Source organism: Embiotoca jacksoni, unplaced genomic scaffold (assembly GCF_022577435.1).
Source record: "Embiotoca jacksoni isolate LCO1_2020_lvr unplaced genomic scaffold, fEmbJac1.0.p SCAF_18, whole genome shotgun sequence".
Taxonomy (NCBI): domain Eukaryota; kingdom Metazoa; phylum Chordata; class Actinopteri; family Embiotocidae; genus Embiotoca; species Embiotoca jacksoni.
The window spans coordinates 10,802,873-10,817,361 of record NW_027185318.1 but is presented as its reverse complement, the minus strand read 5'-3'; the positions used below and the strand labels follow the sequence as shown (position 1 = coordinate 10,817,361).

At 43.3% G+C, this 14,489-nt stretch overlaps 1 protein-coding gene across 1 annotated transcript in view; it reads right to left on the bottom strand.

The window, feature by feature from the left end:
* The window catches only part of slc25a21 (solute carrier family 25 member 21), an 83,704-nt gene that overhangs the window by 2,644 nt on the left and 66,571 nt on the right, over positions 1-14,489 (bottom strand). The window contains exons 4-9 of the mRNA XM_069152727.1: positions 14,165-14,248; positions 6,620-6,686; positions 5,664-5,723; positions 2,636-2,743; positions 2,359-2,523; positions 612-793 (exon numbers count right to left, since the gene is read on the bottom strand). Of these exons, the coding sequence (XP_069008828.1) occupies positions 612-793; positions 2,359-2,523; positions 2,636-2,743; positions 5,664-5,723; positions 6,620-6,686; positions 14,165-14,248 (666 nt within the window). The remainder of the gene's footprint in view (positions 1-611; positions 794-2,358; positions 2,524-2,635; positions 2,744-5,663; positions 5,724-6,619; positions 6,687-14,164; positions 14,249-14,489) is intronic.

Here is a 14,489-nt window from a genome sequence, read left to right as displayed (position 1 = left end):
GGGGACTGGATGTGGCGGCGGGGGCACCTTCCACGCACCCCTGCGACGACAGCGTTTCAGTGCCCGCTCTTGCAGCAACCCCCAACTGCAAACTAACAACATGCACTAACTACAAACATGTCGCTGGCCCTTGTCTCGCGGAGCCGCATGGGGGAAAGTGGAAAGCCTCGGGCGATTGCTAACATAACATACATCTTTCCTTGAAGCTTCCATTTAGAGCTGTCACTCTCCGAGGCTCGAAAATATGTTAACATTTACTACACGACTGACAGACTGCAGAAATGTATGATCGCACTGGTCGGGAATATGGCCCAGAATCTCACGTCACTATTTGTTTTCCATTCATCGGATCACGACTTTGCATCAACACGCAGCATTTCCTGTAGTCGGTGCAGGAAGCTCACAATGAAACCGCGCTAACTTGCAGCTGCTACATTTGTCTTCTCCTGAAGGCCAGCTTGGCCGACAACCAACTATCAGATGTTAAAGAAACAGACAAAGTGGCTCATCAATTCTTGGATGCACCGGTGAGAGTGTTTCAAGTTTTGTCCAGGGGATCTCCGACGTAGTCCCCTTCCCCTCCCCGCTCCCCGTCCCCCGGTAGTTCGTACCCCTCCTCGCGGTACACCAGCGCCATGGTCTGGAAGCAGGTGCGGTACTTGATCTCTCCCGGCACCGGCTGGGGAGCCTGGATGCGGCTCTTGGCGACGTCGAAGGGAATGTTCACGCAGGAGGAGATGGTCCCGGACACGAGGCCGATGGCGAACTTCCTCAGGAACTCTAAGGTGGGGTCCTGTGAAGAGGAGGAGAATAAAGTGTGTTTGTTCAACAAGCTCCATTTTACTGGAAAAATGAGCACAAAACATAAACAGCAAATGAAGCGGACAAAAAGGAAGTAGCGGCAGTGGATTGACAAAGTCAATAGTGAGGCATTATGTGTGTATATACATGTGAGCGAAAGTGAAGGAGAACATGAGGGGACTTGTGTATATGATTGCAAAGCTGGCATGAAAGCCCTGATCATTTTATGGTAGCGGGGGGCAGATTAGTGCTTCCTGACTGTGGTGCAGCGCTCTGATTGGCTGAGCAGAAGCACATGTTCTTTGGGGGAGCCAAGACGGAGGATTTATAAACAGGGTTCATGCAGGCAGACTGGGGAGGCATATGGGGACAATTTGGGTAATTGGGCTGTGACTCGGCACAGGGGTATTACTGTACCAAAGAAGCCCAGACTCAGAGAGCTCTGACAGCTAATTGGCCAGGATATTTTTACAAATGACAGCAGCCTCTCTGGTCCAGGCCTTTCTCAAGCGGCTGGACACCCCGAGAGCCGTGGTAAATCAACAGCTAATCCCACTTCTTCTGTTTTTTTCAAGTGGGATGTGGGGAAGGGGGTAACATAGCCACGGCCTAAGTACACCCATCAACCCACTTCCTAACAGCCTTAAGCAAACATCTCCTCACACATTCACTTGTGAAGGATGGCCGTGTGCTATCTGCCTCCTCTGTACTATTCAAATGGCCATACGAGAGACGCCCGAGCTCGTCGCTCTGGATTTGACTAAAGACACATTTGACTTGCGAGCTCATTGTTCACGTTGCAGACAAAGGAGATCTGGAGAAATGCCACTATCAGCTCAGCCTGCCAGAGGCCACAATATTTATGCTTTATTGCCTCAACAATGGCCGTCGTTAACCTCTCACAAGCGGGATCGCTCCATCAAATGTACATACCGATGGATCGTTCCCAAAAGCAACGTCCACAATCTAAGAAGCGATGCTATTTGAGTCATCCAGCCACATAATTATCATTCACAGAGGATGACCACTTGGTTCTCTGTGCATCATGCGTCACTGGAAAAATGTTGAAAATATAGCAGAGCCTGGCCTCCCACTGTAACCTCGTCTTGAAAATAGCACCGTTGTCTGCTTCCAATTAGTTCATTGGAGTTAATCTAATGCTCCAGTTTGTACATGTGGAACTGGCGTATGGTAACGTTTCCATTAAACAAAATTAACTTTTGTTTGGGCCATCAGGCCCTGCCGGATGTGTAATCTGAAACCTTGAGGATGTTATGAAGAGCAAACAGACGAGGTATTAGCGGGGCTGATCTTACAAGCTCCTCTCTGATTTTTGCTTCCTCCTCGCCGTGGCAGTCAGGCGAACTAATCATACTGTTAAACACTTGCTATTCCCCTCTGGCGAGGTGGCTGGGACACGTGCAGATCATATAGCTCGAGGTTAGAAAAAACTAGGCATCATCAAGGTTACCAACTCCAAAGCAAAGCTACAAGTCTGTCACTTGTCTTCGGCAAAATCCAAAACGGGTCAGAGTGTGATCTTGACAGGCATATTACCGGGCTGGTAGGGATAGCATCCCTGACGTTGAAGTAGAAGCCAAAGTAGATCATGTTGAACACTCCATGGCGTCCCAGTGTTGACGTTAGTCCTTTGTTCAGGCCCTTCAGTCCGAAGCCGTCTGATTTGATTATGCGTCTCGCTTGGGCAAAAGAGGAAGGTTGCTGTATTGGAGGAATGAATTCAAAAGAAAAGAAGTGTCAAAGAGCTTCTCTTTGAGAAACGTGCACATTACTGACCATTTACAAGTTGAGACAGTATTTTATTTCTGTCGACCTCTTTGAAGGAATCTCTGTTGGCCTGCAGACTGACTTTCACCACTTCGAACGGGTTGACGACGACAGCCTCAGTCAAGCCCGCGCCAAGCCCCGCTGCAGACAGCGCCTGGAGGGGAGATGGACATGATTTAGGACTGAGGTAATATCTGGGTAGAGACAGAGAAGAGTGGACAAACATAATGCAGACAAGGAAGTTTGACAACATGTCCGGTCTACAGGAGCTCGGTGCCTAATCGTAGTTTAATTTTTTGTTTTTTTTATAAACTCGTTCCACGGAGTCTCTTTGTCTTGTCTAGCATTGATATTTGTTTCTGTCACGGCCGGCAGTGTTGTTGCCTGACTAATGCGTGACGACACACAAGGCACCTGTGTTTGTTAGCATTCGACAAAATGTCAGATGACAGATAAGAGAGAGAGGAAGGCAGTTGGAAGAAATTATAATCGAGAAAGTCAAAGAACTTGTAAAAATCTAGTATTTTCTAATAAACAAAGCAGTTTAATCTATCTTGCCATCCTTCGCAATGTAAGATGTAACTACATGTGTGTATATACCTCAAAGTGTGGATGTTGCAACACAACATGTACTTGCATTGGGCAGTACATCTCTGCATGTTTGTCTGTGTGTGTGTGTGTGTGTGTGTGCGTGTGCGTGTGCGTGTGCGTGTACGCATGCTCAGAGTGAGGCGTAATGGGAACATGTCAAGAACGTGTCTATAGCTCATTACTCTTCCTGCCTCTTTATTCTGCTGTCAGAGCCCCGGGACCCATCCTCTCAGACATGCCTCGCAATGTTTACACAGCCAGCCCGCCACGTTTTAATTCCTTATTTGTATTATTACTATGTGTGTCCTCATTAATCAGTGTGAAGGCATTCAGCTGTGCCACGCTGAATAGGAGAGAGGGAGAGAAAGAGAGAGAAAGAGAGAAAGAGAGAGAGACATTCACAACCAATCTGCAATTCACTCGCACTAATCATCCGATGTGATTACAGCACTTGATACGCGAGGGCCTCTGAGGGAAATGAGGTTTTGAGGCACTTGAGGAGGAGGAAGGGCAGGAAGAAGATAGTGAGTTGGAGGAGGAGGAGGGGCAAGAAAGCATGATGGATGGAACAGGTACACATTTCTCCAACGATGGCTGTAAAAACAAGCCGGGGATATTCGCGGTGCCGGGGCGGCTCTGACACCGAGTTGCAGGTAAGCCATCCATCATGGCTGACATTGGCTACCACCTGAATAGGTGGTGTGTGGTGGCCGCGCCCAGGCACTGTGAATCTGTCTAGCTTAAAACTGACGCAATATAACAGAAAACCAATCACTCAGGAAGGAGGAAGCTGCTTGTATGTTCATGGCCTGTGGTGCAACCAGTCTCCTCAATTAACAATGGCTAAGTCATTTCCTCATTACACTACAAACCAATAAAATTCAAACAAAATATTCAAATGTAATAAAAATGTCTCCTGACATGCTGCCAGTTACACTGAATAACACAGAGCAACACTGAACCAACTTCTGTAAACTTTTTGCGACTGCTCTGTTGCTTGGAGTGAAACTCATCCAGCAAAAGGGTTCAGGCAGAGACATGAAGTCCTTAATGCCACCTAGAGCACAGCTGATCTCCCAACTGAGCGTCAACTACACACCCAACCACACAACAAAGGAGGCTATTTAAATACTACTTCATACATCGAATTCCTACGATAAGTGAAACGGGAACGTTCAGGTTGTGTTCAAGGAGTTAGAAAACACGATTCAACGTCACATTGCCAGTTCTAATCACACAGATTACTGAATATTACGAGGGTTGATTAGAAAGTTTAGAGACTGCTCCTGTTGGGCACAAATGGTGTACAGCACCGTGACGTGCACTAAACACAGAGAGTAAGTACTCCAAGTTTCGTTGCTTGATCAAAATCAGCGACTGAGATACACATGTTTTTGTGACCAGTGGTCCGGGTACGTCAACGATTCTTTACACACCTGAAACCCGAGCAGAAAGCGCACTTCAAAGAAAAGTCGCAGGCAGCCAAATCCGATGAGTAGGAGTGGTGGGGAGCTACTGTGATTGTGTTGTGGGCGAGAAACGCGTGCGCTTTTTTGAATGAGCTGTGAGCGTGTTGTCATGCTGGACAACCATCGCGCCATTGCGTCGAGGTTCAGGTCGTTTGCACCAAATGCGCTTCTCTCAGAACATCACCGTCGAACTGGGTTGTTGATAGTCCGACCCCGTGGGATCAATACACAGTGCAAAACCCTGTGAATGTCAAAGTGCGCCTGACCCGATTCGCCTTTTCCAGTTTTGGACAGCGACTTTCGGGCCCATCAGAAATGCGAATGTCACTCAGAGCTCTTCTCCCGGCCGATTTCAAGACTTTGCCACAAACCTAGGTAGCCCTTGTATGTTGAGTGGTTTACACCCTTTGTTACAGGCTGTTAGTTCATTATACCATTAATGTTACACATTTCAATGTGTCCATTAGTCATCGAGAAGGATTTCCATACGTGATCAACATCTATCAAAAGTGTTCATAATCACTATTTAAGAAAGTTTCTTTCTATCCTGTCCAAAGTGAAATGGCTTTATGATGAGGCTGAAAAGCTGTATTGTGTTTTTCAAACTAATATTGAACAATAAATAAACTCTCGCAAAGGTTAGTACAAAACAATATGTTATGCTTAACGCATTAGTTGCCACACAAAGAGGAAGAAGACAAAGATAAAATATATAAAATGAGCAGTAATTTCTCTCCTTAATGTTTTCATGCATAACTTGAACTTGTACATGAAACAGCACTGGAAACTGCACATTAGGAACATTTACATTTATATGAATTAATTTGGCTGGTGAAATTATTCTTGGCATTTGTCTTTGTTTTAAAAACGTGGCCGGATAGCTGAAATGTTGACTTTTGACACCGGGTGTAACACTCTTCCTGGTCCTGTGTGTGTGTGTGTGTGTGTGCGTGTGCGTGTGTGTTTATTTTTTCAAGCGAGAGTGTATTCAGGTGTTTCTGCGCTAAGACTCACCACACCAGGAGACAAAGGGGTCAAATTCAGGAGCTTCTTGTACTGCTCGAAGGTGAAAAACTGCAGAGGAGAGATGTGGATAAATGAGCTGTCAGAAAGTCACGGTGACTTCATAAACTGACATCCCCTGCACAAATACACACCCACGTAAATGTAAATAACGACATATGCTTTTAAATGTAGCTAAGGTTAAGGAGCTAAAAGCCCTCGAAAGGAAAAGGGGGAAATCACATGAAAATTACGCACTACTTCAAATTTTAGACCTTAATCTCTGCGGAAAGCGAAAATGTCTAACGTACAGTCTGAGAAGGAGACAGATCCACTGATTTGTTTATCTGAGCAAAGGGCAAAATGCCCGCAGAGGCGTCTTAATCGCAGCTTTAATTTGCTTTAATTCTTCGCTCCAGACATTTCTCACCATCAGCGAGCTTTGTTCGCGTCTGTGTGAGCGATTACCCCATCTTCTCAGTGTGAGTGCTTACTTTTAAAGTTCACACATCCTCGTCTCAAGCATCTCATTACAGAGTAGCTCCATGCCAGGCTTCAGGCCACCTCTGCGCCCCCCCCCCCTCCCCCCACCCACACACCCACCATCTCTCCGTCACCCCATTAGACGTTCGTGCAAGGCGAGATGTGCGAAGCCTCCCTGCTCGTATCAAAATATGGCGCTCAGCAGATGACTTGCTGTTAACACTTGTAAGTCAATATTTGGTGGGCCAGCAGAACAAACAGGAGTGGCTGAGGAAGCAGACATGGCAGAGGGCGTCGCGTGTTTAATCAGCACGTGTGTACCATGTTAGAGCAACTGCGGTTTGGAGTGTTTTCATATGGCAGTGGAGCGGTCCACCATGAAAGCAGATCCTAAGCGCTGCATCAAGCCTCGCGGCTTCTCAAGAAGGTGATGCAGCGCTTAGGATCTGCTTTCTGTGAATAAACATGTACATCTTTTATCTCACCTTCACTGCTCTCTTTGGCGTCTCGGCCACAATCGGAGGCAGGATTCCCTTGTAGAAGCCCAAGACTCTGTGGAGAGAGAAAATATGCTGGGCCTCTGAAATCTGGCGGTGTTTGTTTACTTTTAGCCACTGGGTTTCAGTTCATATCTGCAAGACAAAGTCAGCTAGCGCAAGAACTTTAACAGTTGTGTAATTTATATCTAAAAAGAAGTACGCCTTCAATTGCTCAGGTTTAGGTACCAAAACAACCTGGTTAGGATTAGTCACTAAAAATACTTGGTTAGTTTTAGCCACCAAAATTACTTCGCTTCATTTAGGTCCCAAAACTACTTGGTTACGTTTAGGCAGCAAAATCATTTATTTGGTTTCCGGCACCAAAGCTCCTTGGTTAGGGTAAGGAAAAGATCATGCTTTGGGTTCAAATACATGATTTGTAGGACGTTACGAAAGTTAAATACGTTACGTTATGCAAGTCACTTGTTTACGTTACCTAAAAGAACACGAGTTGAGTTTTACTTTTGCAACGATTTGAACATTGGACTCTCGGATCGGACCTGCCCGAGCCTAATGTTAACGCTACGGACGGGTGTTCTACATGCCACAGAGAACAAAAATGTGTTTTGTAGCAGGGTGTAAACATGTTAATTTCTGGTGTGAAGTTGGTCATTTTAACAAGGAGGGTCTTTGAGGATTGACTCCATTTTGGAGCCAGCATTAAGTGGCCATTCAAGGAACTGCACGTTGCCGCTTGGTGTACAGCCTGGTCACACTGGCCGTAGCCACAGGAAACAAAAAAAAAAAAACTCCAATGGCGTCACCAAAAACCGTACTCATCTTGCATTTGGCTCTAAAGGGAGGAGCACGCAAATGTCCCATCCAGTCTGAAAGGTATGCAAATTGTGCATCTGGTATTATTAGGTTTAAAAACAGGCAATTTAGAGACATATAAAGAAGATACAGTACTAGTCCAAACTGAGCCAGCACAAACTGCATTTAGTCCCTTAAATTGGTTGATTTCTAAAAACTTTTGTAACACAAGCTTTTGTTCCTCAGAAGCCTAAGAAGACATATAATTTGTCGAGTTACCTTTTAAGGATTTCCAGTTTAAATTTGCAAACCCGGTGTTGCGGCAATTTCTAAAAGATACACAGTATGATTAGAACAGCAATCAGATCTCTGACAATACCAAATATTCAGTGCAAACTGCAGGACCAATACCCAGCTCACAAAACGGAAACCATAAATATATTGCTGCTGTTTGGCAACATCACTACTGAGATACATTTTCAAACCGCAAACCCTGGTCAACATGCTCTGCTGGAATATGCTGGGGAAATGATTTAAGAGTGTTTTTCAGCATTTGATACTCTGCATATTTCAAAACACGGTAGCTGTATAATTTTAGTCAATTTGGGAGTTTGCCTTTGCTCAATCATACGTCCAGCAATGACTTAAAGCACACATGGAGCCAGGAAAAATAATAAAAACGATACAGTGAGTTATGTATATTGAGATGCATGCCTACATATAAACACAGGCTTTATTCTTTAAGAAAATAATCCCTTGCAATGCATCTAGAGATTAAAAGGCCAGCCTGGTTGAACTGTTAGTTTTATACATTCACACATTCATGGGATGTTTCTAAATCGCACATACTTTATAGCTACATTTTATTTTTCTGAATCACGATGAGGTACTAATGTGACCAACTGTGGAAAACGTACATCGTATACTGTATATTCACCCAGATGCCTGATCAGTCTTTGCTGTATACATGGAAAAAGACAGTTGCAGGTTTTGTTTTGTAAAGGGAGAACAAAGTATGTTTCGTATACATTTAGAAGAGCGCACACACATTTGCCACAGCCTTTCGATTTAGTGAAAACATGGGCGGAATAGTTTATTTCTTTGAACTTGTCTGAAATTGTCCGTTAGTGTAAACTACACATGTCAATCAAAGGAAATTATACAGGCAGTTGGTTGATTTTTAAATATTTTCTGTGTAAACTTTGCTCAGGAAAAACTCAGGACTGAAACACAGTGCACCTGAAGCATCAGATACCTTTGTGTTGATAACAAACTGTCACTAGCAACAGCTAACTACTTTTCCCCTGCTCACATTGCTAAATGTTGTTTTAAAGGGACTGCCTCGGTGTGAAACAGGTAAAACAGGTCTAAATCTTTAAACAAGAGAAACAGTAAAGATAATATCATCTCCTCACATTTTAGAACGAATAAATACGTATAAAGGGCTGCAGGGTTCAATTCAAATATTATCTCCACCCCCGTGCATTTTAAAATGATTAACCAATCAAAGACGAGGAATAGTCACCGTTGTGTTTTTTTTTTGGGTGACATTTTGCCTTTATTAGATAGGATCAGTAGACACACAAGAAATGTTGGGAAAGAGAGCAGTGGAATGACATACAGTAAAGGTAGAGCCAGCCTGGAATCAAATGGGGTAGCTCACCGCTCCCATGTGATATGCACTCTGACCAGGGGCGATCCGATATCCGAGTGGTTCGAGTATTTTAATACAGCAGATAAATAGGCAGCATTCATCATGGCGACACATTATACTGTGTATTTTTCTGACAAATATTTATATTGTGATGTTTCTCTAAATTTCTGAAACCACCATTTTTTCCCTTTTAGTTTAGAGGGTTTCAGATGGTGAAGCTGAGGGACCAGTCAACAAACCTGTTTCTATGGGAGAATTATGTTTTTGTTTTTTTGTGGTCAGCAGCTGTCAAAAGCTTTTCAGATGTCCACACTTCCTTGTTTATTTACCAATGGGACATTTTCCACAAGCACATAATTTCTATATATGGAAAATGCAAAATATGCAACTCGTCCACAAACATTCAAATCTTCCTGGACAGCAGTGTAATTATTTAGCATGACGGACTTTATGGAAAATATTTTAAAGAATCTAAGCGGCCCAGTTGTATTCTTAAATTTGTCCTGACTAGTTGGTTAAAGGAGAGCTCTACTGATTTAGCATTACCCTCCCCTTGTACTGTCAGACTCAATGAGCAGTTAAAAAAAAACAACCTCTAAATCCAATCCAATATACATTTATCTTTATCAACAAATCCCATGAAAGGCCTAAACCTAAGCCTAAACATCAATGAACTGTGCTTTGTTTGTCTGTGGCACTGACCTCCAAAAACTATTAAAAACACATGAGTGAGCCTCAGTGTTGCACACGAGGTAAGATTCCTTCATCATAACAAACATGGGAACTGCAGTTTATTTAGAGTCAATTGAAAATACACTGTCCTGCAGCTGTAAACAAAAACTCGTACTATAGCACCAAAAATGTGTGTTAATCCGCTGCTGAAAATGCCTCATTTGCTCCTGGAGTGATGATCTCAAAAAACATTAGTGCTAAGCTGGTTTAGGATATTATGTGGGCTTTTTTTTTTTTTTTAATTAAAAAAAAAAAAAATTGTTAGAAAAAAAACTACATTTGTATTCCGGATATACATTTGTATATTCACAGTTTCACAAATGGAATAAATGGGTTTGTGAGTGTGAGACAATAAGCAGGAACTACTACTGTATTGAGACACGAACTACTGCATTGTTAGTTTAGGACTTTTCAGGAGACTTATCGACAATAAAAAAAACAACAACTATAGAATAAAAGCAGCCTTATCATTAACTGACATCGTAAATGCAGAATTGATCTGTAAATGCTCACGGAAGCATCAACTAAGGTGCTTGCAGGTGACGTGTGGAGAGAAGGAGTAAGAGTGTATATTGATATTGAACACAGATCTGTGGACAGGAAGGACAACATGGCGTGACCGACTGTATCCTGTGAACAGCAGCAGCAGCTCTGTTGTGGCAACAGAGTCAACAGAGATGATCTTGGCTGATTGGGGAACAAGTGTAAATATTTTTGCTGCTGGCACACTGAGCAGAACCCGATAGCATACAGGCCGTTACACCTACACCGAGTCCACAGCAGCAAGGGCCAGCGTCCAAAAACAGCAGTGAACCACAACTCATTATCTAAACATTTTGTCATCAGGTGACAGAGCCAACCTATTTGATCAACACCTGAAGTTACACGAGTGGCACCGGCTCTGGGTAATCGAGCCCTCATAAAAAGCGATTATCGCCGAGGACAATCCCTCCTCGACACCAAAATTGAATCCATCGTATCGTTTGTGTAAACAAGTTATTTCAGTCGGACGGAAGGCCCTTCCCTCGGCTCTCTTTGTCCATGCAAATGGTGGCCACAGATTTCCCGGGAGTGGTCATGCTGCGGAGCCTCCAGGTAATGAAAGAGGAGTGAAATTTGTTACAGAACAAATATGGCCTCTAGTGAGTGGCCATCGTTTGAATCCTTATTTGACTGCCAATGTAAAGTACACACCAAGTCCCTTTTTGTCTTTCCTAAACAAATAGCCTGCCAACACAGAGTGAGGGACGGAGGGGAGCCACATGGGTGTGTGTGTGTGCGTGTGTGTGTGTGTGTGTTTGTGGGTATAATTTGGCTTTCATTTTCATAAACCTTTCCTTTTTTAACAGCCTCCATCCATCTGGAGAGGAGTGTCAGAACGACAGACCAGGCCAATTAAACAAACCGACCAATTAAGAAAAAAAATACGTGCAAATGCACAAAGTTGCAAATCATTTGCAACTTTAGAAAACAATATTCACACAGCACTGCTTTGAAGATAGCCACCGGAAACATGAGCCGCCCCGGGGAACATTTTAACATGTAAACAACCAGTATGCTTCATCTGTAAATATTTTCACTTTCTCAATGTCTACTGTAACCATGACTTTGTCACTAACAGGGACAGTGCGGCAGAATCACAAGTGGATTCACAGGATAAAAGGCACCAATAAAAATGTTTCTCTTGTTTGTGTAGAAATCACCGAAGCAGTGTAAAGGTTAAAAATAACATTTACAAAAACTATCTTTTTTTATATGGCAAGACATTCTTCCATACACTGGCAATATGAAGCAACAGTACATGTCTTGAGTTGTCAAATGTTCATATTCAGTCACATTTTGGTGAATTTGGTGCAGGCCATAAGATTAAATAGCAAATTATCTTTTTAAGGATTCTTATTTTGATCTTATTTTTAGAGCGAAATCATACCGTTAAAAGATTTACATATATAATTCTAGAAAATACTCTTATTAGCTTTCTTACAGAGAGTTAGATGGTTAGATTGATGTCTGTCAGGTGCCAAATGTAAAGCCAGCAGTCGGTTAACTTAGCTCTGCATCAAGACTGGAAATCAGAGAAAGCAGCCAGCCTGGTTCTCTCAGAGGGAAACGATACCGTCTCTCCCTGTAACAGCATTATATTATTAAAGCTCATTAATGAACATTTTCTGTCTTCATCAGCAAAAAAGACAATAATAATATTTATATAGCACAAGGCAAAATAAAAATGGTAATGATAAAAATTATTTAGAAAAAATTCAAAGTTATACATCATTGGGAAGGAAATGTGCGAAGAAAAAGGAGCTACATATTACGTAGAGTAAAATAAGTAAAACAACAGTGTAGAAAAAAATAAATCAGTAATTAAGAGTGCCCTTGTGTAAAAAATAGGTTTTAACTAAAAAATAAAAGTGTGCCTTTACAGGACGTCCCGTAAAGGCACACTTAAAAAAATAGCCGAGTTAAAATACTTAAGATGACCTAAATGTTGACCTACTCCTTTAACACAACGGCTGCTTCATACAAATCATTTCTGTTTGACTGCAGCGACATATACGTAATCTGGAGGACACGCTTATCTGAACTTCTTCACACTTCCATGGATGTATGTTGTTGTTTTTTTGCATGGGTGGTCCCAGCTGGAGCCAAAACAACCCCTCCCAAATGTGCAGCCGTTCGTTCCAAGCATTAGTCACCGATCTACAGTAATGTTCACGTTCTCCCGGTAACGCACGCGGCCCCCCTTTTAATATTTCTGTGTCCGTGCTTTGGGTCCCGACCCAGTCTCTGAATACCACACCGGTGAAGAATGCTCCAGAATCAAGAGTCTTTTTGTTTGCCTCCAGACGGAAACACTTAACACATGCTCCATGCTGCTCCATGCTGCTTGCACCCTCATGCAACAGAAAAAAAATAAAGCAGCATGGCCGGTGAGGAAATACACAACCGGGTGGCGGTGAGCACAGTTCACGCTGTCGCACACTCGGGAGCTCAGCAACATGGATCTCATGCTTTGTTTTATGGCCTTTACGACAACCTAAAGTGAAATTTTACCTTTAAATTGTCATCGACAAGTGCTCACGTGGATCTTCTTGTAAACATACAGGTCGTTTTTGTCCAGGCTTCTTTCTTCTGTTTAATCACTGAGCTCGAGTCGAGAGCTCGTGTTTCCTCGCTCATCGCCTCAGACAGAACGAGGCCCAGTGTTAGCGGAGTGCTGCCACGAGCTGACGGGAGATGTTTATTTTTAATAATAATTCTACAACAGAGAGGGGGCCTGACTCTATTTGTATAAATTATAACTAAGTGGTTTGGCCTGGAGGTAATCCGCAATGTGCTACTGGGGAGTGATTATAGACTCAGCAAAAATATACTATCAATGATAATTGGTCGACAAGAAAGTGGATCTTCTGTCTTCGGGGAGTCTTTTGTTCGATGAGCTCACCGTCAAAAAGCTCTCAGTTTATGGTGACGTTATGGATTCCATGTGATTTGGCAAGCACTTGATTGTCCCAGAGTTCTCTGGAAATTCAGACAGACCTCCTCCCACAGGACACGCCCGAAGAGCATGTAGACACAATGGTGTGAAAAGTCATGGTGTGCGAGTGTGTGTGAGGTGAAGAGGGCACAGCTACTGCAGGCAGTATAGCTGCATCTGTTGAACTGCAGCCAACTGAGGATTTCCAACTGTCACTGGCCGGCCCTCTCGCCGCGCGCTCGCTCACACCTCGCAGCAGATCAACTTTATATCCGCAGTAAAGCTGTCGACTCGCCGTAAACAGAGCGAGTGGCAACCACTTTCTCCTACGCCTGCACTGTCTCACGGACCTGTCACAGGGCAGGCGGAGTGGGAGGGAGGCGAGGCGAGACGAGGCGAGGCAAGGCCGACTGTCTGTAGCTAGTCTGCTTTTATCCAGGGGGAGATACGAAGGAGCGTTCAGGGGTTTGCAGCAGGATGTTGCAGAAAACACCCACCGTTATAAAGCAAACCAAACCTGCAACGCTTTCAGCTTTCAAGCTACTAGGTCACTCTGCCACCGTACATTTAAATAAAGCAACATGTACTCCCTTGTTTGTTTACATTTTTTGGGGATCGTTTTTATGCAGATGAATTCATTGTTTCTCTGAGTTTGCTCAAATGGACTCCTGAGAAACAAATAACATATTTTGAAAGGAAATTAATTTAACCTCTACAGGAAAATGTATCTTATTTTAACACTAAACCGTCTGTAATCAGCCTTCCTGCTTCTCATATGCAGGGAAACAGGACAAAACTCATGACTGACATCATTTTTTTTAAAATCTTTTTTGTTTCGTGCTGTACTTTGCAACGACTGTTGTGGATGACTTACCCTTCATTTCGGAAGATCGTCCTGAAGCAGTCGCTCAGGCTCTTGTAGCTGGTTGGGTCGCTGGTTCCTCTTTGGATCTGGAACCTGCAATGACAAAGCCCTCATTAAAGCTTCTATCACTTTAAATATTCAGACTAGCAGCTCTAGTATTTCCTCTGTAATGGCCTTCTATCATAGCTATTCCTTTATTTTCTTTCTTCATTGTACTCATTTTCTAAGTCACCCTGCGACACGTGTCCTAAACACTCAGAACAAATCTGATCTTATCATTAATGAGCTCATTTTGCTCCTTATTTTTCTCCGCCTCTCCCTTTAATCTGCCTTT